The 7,158-nt window shown below is 34.6% G+C and overlaps 1 protein-coding gene across 2 annotated transcripts in view; it reads right to left on the bottom strand.

Annotated features, from left to right (window-relative positions):
* Positions 1 to 1,261: 1,261 nt before the first annotated feature.
* Positions 1,262 to 7,158, bottom strand: part of LOC121370770 (protein draper-like) — a 35,574-nt gene continuing 29,677 nt past the window's right edge. For both annotated transcript variants that reach the window (XM_041496227.1, XM_041496235.1), the window contains 6 exons: positions 5,625 to 5,750; positions 4,960 to 5,085; positions 3,570 to 3,701; positions 2,899 to 3,042; positions 2,247 to 2,355; positions 1,262 to 1,830 (listed from right to left, as the gene is read on the bottom strand). In XM_041496227.1, coding sequence (XP_041352161.1) covers positions 1,470 to 1,830; positions 2,247 to 2,355; positions 2,899 to 3,042; positions 3,570 to 3,701; positions 4,960 to 5,085; positions 5,625 to 5,750 — 998 coding nt within the window. In that variant the 3' untranslated portion in view covers positions 1,262 to 1,469. The remainder of the gene's footprint in view (positions 1,831 to 2,246; positions 2,356 to 2,898; positions 3,043 to 3,569; positions 3,702 to 4,959; positions 5,086 to 5,624; positions 5,751 to 7,158) is intronic.

Here is a 7,158-nt window from a genome sequence, read left to right as displayed (position 1 = left end):
CTCAATATAGTTACGTCCAGCACCTTTTAACGGCTCTTGGTGCCTAGTATTTGGTTGATAGATGGCAAAAGACAAAATCCCCTGCCGCCACATAGGCTATTTTTATCAACAAGGAAGATGGCTTATGAACTTGTTCAGGGGCAGGACAGTACATGCCACACATGTAATGTATCAGATGTAGGGCACTGGTAGGGACGGTGAAGAAATTAAAACAATATATTGTCATCGAAAACAGTTCTTAATTGCAATTGCAATGATGTATGTGTATATTTGTGTGTGTGTGTGTGTGTGTGTGTGTGTGTGTGTGTGTGTATACATATATATATATATATATATATATATATATATATATATATATATATATATATATATATATATATATATATATATATATATATGTATGTAATCTGTCCTACAATAATGGAAATCCAAACTTCATATATGGCCGTTACTGATTACTGTCTAACCATAGCTTTGTAACATATATAATTATCATACAAATGTTTTATCAGATTTTAAAGAAAACTGCATAAACTAAGATTGGTGTATGGCATTATCTATTTATCCAAGCATGCAATTTGTAGGAATAGGAGATAAAATACAATAAATTAAAATGTACAAGTTGCATGTACAAGCATCAAGAGTAAAGTATATCAATAATTCATAATATGTATATACGCATGTAGTATTTATACATCTGATATATGTAATAGTACACGTACAGTGCCTAATCATCTGCGTCTATATTTCCATGGGCAGCAGCTGAATTAATTTACACATTGGAGTTTTGGTAATAATATAGTTTCTATTTTTAACTTATGGCACTGTACCAAATATACGCTAAAACAACTGTGTGTGCTCTAAGGTGCAACAAGAACAGATTCTGTTATTTGAAAATGGTGAACATATCTAGTAATTATATGTCAAGTATCCACAATATATAACATATAACGTGAAGCATATGTAGGTAATAGTGCACGGCAATGCACGTACAGCAGTATACAATTACACGTAGCCAGGCCAACATTAACTGAATACGTACAGCTCAGTATTATGAACAGATTTACTTGTCGAGTATGTACAAAATAACATTATATATCAGTTATTTTTTCGCATGGTACAGAGACATCGTAACGCCATTGGTAAAGACCGTTACTAATGTGTTTACTGTCTAACCATAGCTTTGTAACATATATAATTGTACAACAATTTGTCATACATATGTTTTATCAGATTTCAAAGAAAACTGCATAAACTAACATTGGTGTATAGCATTATTTATTTAGCAAAGCATGCAGTTCGTAGGAATAGAAGATAAAATAAAATAAAATAAAATAAGGACATGTCAAATTTACAAGTTGTACGTACAAGGAGCAATAGTAAAGTATATCAATAATGCATACTATGTATATACACTCCTACATGTACGCATGCAGTATCTATACATACTTATCGAGTACAAAATAGCATTATATATCAGTCATTTTTTCGTAAACATTCTGTGAAGTGGTGTCTGTAGATGCATCCAGTTTTTCATATTCATTCATCTCATTATGTTGTTTTACGTTAACGTAAGCGCTCTCGATACCACCATCTTCTGGATTCTGCTGATAGTTTGCCTGGTCGTGTGACAGGGATGGGGTGCTATAATTCCCCGGGCCAGATGGCTCACCTGTGTTTGTTACGTTATCGGCTTCATTTCTGGAATCATTATTTTGTGCTGCAACATTTTGGTACCCGTGACCATGTGCTTGGATCGTCGTCATCTCCTTTGTTTTAGAACTATCTCGTTCCTCATGTCTTGTTCTCGCCTTGAGACGTCTGAAGTACCTGCAATACAAATGTATTATGTCAATACATCAACTATTCGGTATAATTATTTTATAGCTTTCTAAAATTGAACCTACTAGTTTGAACGTTATAATGCTAATTATACGAAATTTGACTTCTATATCGATATTAGTAAAACGGCAGTTATATTAGCAAGTGGACATAAAATGAAATAAATCATCAACTAGCAGTTAAAACTCAGTGTTGCCTTCCCATCATTTATGTTTCACTTACACAAACATATATATTTCTACCAAATTCGTTTGCGTCTATTATCAATAGCCCTTGTCACCTGTCATTCTACAGTTTTGAAGTATTTTGTTTATGAAGAACACTAGTGATGCAAGATTGTTTATTTCAGTTAACTAATTACAGAATGAATAAGTCAAGTTTAACAATTTAAGCTATATATTTACCATACTGAAACACTGGTGATTACAACAAGTAAAGCGATAGATACTCCTGTCGAAATGGCTAGGGCGATGATCGTGGTACCAGCGGTGTGGTTTTGTGTATCTGACAGAACTGGAATATGAAAAATAACATATGTTATTTGTATTTGTTTTATGGAAACTGGCATAGCTGTATACGAAAGGTCCAATATATACCAAGGCGATGCATTTGTTTCTAATGTGAGAAAACATAAATATGCAGTGTCCAAATAGAAATAGCCAGTGTCCAAATATGAATATGCAGTGTCCAAATAGAAATAGCCAGTGTCCAAATAGAAATAGCTAGTGTCCAAATAGAAATGTCCAATTATAAACACTGCAGTTGCAGCAAATCGCAATGGTCCTAGTGAAATGCATCCAATTGTTTATGAGATCACAGTTATGTGACGTTGCCAGATTTCAAGTTATATACAATGGTCCTAGTGAAATGCAACCAATTGTTTATGAGATCACAGTGACGTTGCCAGATTTCAAGTTAATACATTTGTCCTAGTGAAGTGCAAACCAATTGTTTATGAGATCACAGTGACGTTGCCAGATGTCAAGTTATACTGTGTGCTTGAAATGAGTTATATGCATAGTATAGGCACAATTGATACATGGTATATTTACATACGTTTCTCTGTACAGCCAGTTTCAGGTCTCGTAAACCCAGCAGCACATCCACCAAGACAAGATCCAGTCAAACGATCACATTGTAAGTTTCTGCAGTTATTGCAAGTCTGATTACAGTGTTCTCCATATTTCCCATCAACACACTCTGTGTAAAATAAAATGTTAGACAGCGCTTCTAAATTCAGATAAACTGCTTTTACTATTACGCCCGTATGCACGGGCAATTTTAGACATGTTTTTTCTCGAAAGGAGTGTAGCACTAGTCATATTACTATTCATAAATATCAACATAACTTGTTGGCTTTGCGAATCAATATAACACCATATTCTTCCGTTTATTAACTTTTTTATATTATTATTGAAATGTTGCATTTAACTACAAATACGGCTAATTGACATGACAAACAACACAGATCTATGTGAACATAAACTATTATGTATTTATGTATTCTATTTATTTATTGTTTCAGATTGATGCCCAATTTGCATTCGTATCCTGACTGAAGCAAAATAGAAATATGTTTTACTAAACAATGAACAGCTAGATGACATCAAAATACTTTGGCATAGACCCCAATGTTCAATCATAAACATATGCTATAAATATGTTACCTGACTGATAAAATGTATAACTAATTTCATATTTACACTCTACGACTTGAGGTAACTTACGATCGCACGCTGTTCCAATCCACCCATCTGGACAAGCTGTGCATTGACCTCCTCTCTTGTTACAAATTTCAGTTCTGTCCCTGCAGTTGCACGTCTTGTCGCAGTTTTCACCATACCACAAATCTGCACACACTGTACAAGATAAACATATTACTAACAATACGCATACATTCACACACACTTGCACAGAAATACACTCGCACACACACATGCACGCAATATTATAGTTATAATAGCTGCTGTATTCCGCGTTGTTAATGATATTTTATTTCAGGTGTAAATACATTTATCAAGCACAAATCAGCAGAAATACCAAATACCTCGACAAACTTCAACAGAAGGCTGGGAAAGTAAACACTTTTATTAAAATAACATGTTCAGAGTGTGTCCAATATATTGCACTGGTTTTCGGTATAGTTGCCTTGTTACATTAATTCATTTGTATAATTGGTATAGTAACTGCCTAGAATTACATGGACACATTACGTGTACGTTTAAGTTTAGCAAAACCTATTTAGTGTGTATAAGTCGTTCATTAATAGCATGCTGTTTGAGAGTTGAAGTTAAAATCTTCTGCATATTTTTTTTAAACATTGGAACGAATGTAGTATGCACACATGATATAAGCAAGTTAAACAATAAGCAGGTACATGATATCAAAATACGTTTGCATAGACCGCAATGCCCACTCATACACTATACATATGTTACCTGATTGATAAACTGTATATGTCAGATCAGATCTCTCACAATTATATATTTTTTCTCCCATCCCAAGCCATGCACGACAGGCGTATTCCATGACGTCAGCCCATGGGGAATAAATCAGTCTTGCATGACCACGTGACTTCTGTTGCTTGAGCTGATATTAACATTGGGTGACGTCACGTAAACGGCAAAATAACGCAAGAAATGATGTTTATATTTCATAAAACAACAACAAGGAAACCTGCTGTCATAATGCAATTATACAATCATTTTCGGTATATGCATTGACTATAAACCATTTTTGGGTACGATCGTTTCAATGGTTATGATTATTTTATTGTAAGATAAAATTAAAAAAATGTAGGTTTTTCACGTTTTCCCAAAATTCTTGTTTTTCATCTACTGGATGGGAGAAAAATAATCCTTCATTATATATCCATGTGGGACAGGGCTATTCCACCCTCGGGTACATAATATGATGCCACCATAGTTTGACACCCAATAGCCGATGTATTGTTCGTACTGGGGTGTCGTTAAACATTCATTCATTCATTCATTCATTCGTCCCTGACAACACATTATGTACCCTCGGGTGGATTAGTCGTGTCCCACATGGACACATATGAAGGATTATTTTAGTCTGTGAAGTATCTATCATACAACATTATTAGTCATCACTTACATGCACATCTCGGTGGAGCCCACCCAGTCTTACACGGGCAATCCCCAGACTGTCTATCACATACATATCCAATACAATGGCCACAGTTGTTGCTGCATGTCTGACCCCATAGTCCATCGGAACAGGCTGGGATTTGAAAAATAAAAGTTTGCCTAAATTGAATAGACTCGCATTTGCACATTATGTTAGAACAAAGCAAACGTTCCAAACTTATAAAAATACAGCATCAATCATTGGAAAGAGTATGCACCGGCATGTGCTTAATATACATGTATACATATCTTAATTACACAGCAATGTCCATCTCCTCAGTTTTAATTACGGAAAAGGTATTTTGTATTTTTCCATATGCCAGTTTCAATGGAGAATATTAGTAAACATTCCTGGATAGATTTAGCAATGACATATTTTAATACATACAAACATGTCTTGTCATCAAATGGTGCGTACTGTGTTATCTGAGCCATGTTCCATGACTGTATTTGTGGCACACTGTTTTAATACAAGTTGAGCTATTGCTGATAATACATATTTTATTTGGCATAAATGCATTATTTACCAGATGGGATATAAGAAACGTGCATTCTACATGTTAGCCGTTGTGAGATCCACGCTAAGTGTATCCAACATGTGTAGTAATAACATTAGCAATACTCAATACTTACATGTACACCTCGGCGGAGCCCATCCAGTTTGACATTGACAAATTCCAGTCTGTTTATCACAGGAAGATCCTTTACAATGACCACATTTGTTACTACAAGACTGACCCCATAGTCCACGCACGCAGGCTGAAAAAAGAAAGAAAGAGCAAACAAAACACGTTTCCATAAAATGAAAAACATAATGAAATGCTTATCGTTGCTGAAATAAGAAAACCTAGTACCTCTGGGGAGTTTCAGTAGTTATTTCGTTACAAACCGATTCATTGTGAGAAATAACATTTAAGAACTAAAACATGGATATAAACCATTTTGCCTTCATGCTATGGTTCTTAAGAGCCATTTGTTATACTGAATTGGGTTGTAACAAAACGTGTTGTTGACTTCTGTAAAACAAAACAAAACATATAAATGGTTTTGTTTTACATCCGCGACGATGTATTGGAGACAATTTCAATCAAAATCTGTAGCACATTTGTAAGCAGTCTAATACGTCATTGCACCATCAACTTATAAATACTGCAAAAATATATAGCACTATGATTTCTAATTTCATGTATCTGTGCATGAAAAAGCATTGATATATTTCTACTTACATGTAAAAAAACAGAAATACAATTAACAACAAAAAACAATGTATTTAATATTTTAAATTTCCTATTTATTTGTTATATTTTAAAGATTTAATATTTATCGGTGTAATTATACGTATGTTATTGATTGCTCTATATAATATGTATTTGTGTTACCGTAACCGTAATAATTTTTGTTTGGGTCAGGGTTTTTTTTTTCATTCAAAGAAAGAAAGAAAGAAAGAAATGTTTTATTTAACGACGCACTCAACACATTTTATTTACGGTTATATGGCGTCAGACATATGGTTAAGGACCACACAGATTTTGAGAGGAAACCCACTGTCGCCACTTCATGGGCTACTCTTTCCGATTATCAGCAAGGGATATTTTATTTGCGCTTCCCACAGGCAGGATAGCACAAACCATGGCCTTTGTTGAACCAGTTATGGATCACTGGTCGGTGCAAGTGGTTTACACCTACCCATTGAGCCTTGCGGAGCACTCACTCAGGGTTTGGAGTCGGTATCTGGATTACAAATCCCATGCCTCGACTGGGATCCGAACCCAGTACCTACCAGCCTGTTGACCGATGACCTAACCACGACGCCACCGAGGCCGGTTTTTTCATTCAAATGATTTATTAAAAATAAATATTATGTTGAAAAATTTGTTTTAATTTACACTACTCTGCAAACAAATAATTTGTGATTTTAAACACATATATCTTCATATTAAATCGCGATAGGAAACATTGAATAGAACCCGGAAACAACGAAGAATGGAACGTGGCGTTTTACAAATTAAAACTTTATTAAATATTGTTACCGTGTTTTATTGCAAACACTGAAGTATTATCAGTCAAATATGTACACATTTATGTTTTTGGCATGGTGAATGTTTGATAGACAGTTGTGAGAACGGTAGTGAGTAGCCTTCATGGTTGGGGAAACCCACGATTTGAC

Source organism: Gigantopelta aegis, chromosome 1 (assembly GCF_016097555.1).
Source record: "Gigantopelta aegis isolate Gae_Host chromosome 1, Gae_host_genome, whole genome shotgun sequence".
NCBI classification, from domain to species: Eukaryota; Metazoa; Mollusca; class Gastropoda; order Neomphalida; family Peltospiridae; genus Gigantopelta; species Gigantopelta aegis.
This window is presented reverse-complemented; position numbering and strand designations above follow the sequence as displayed.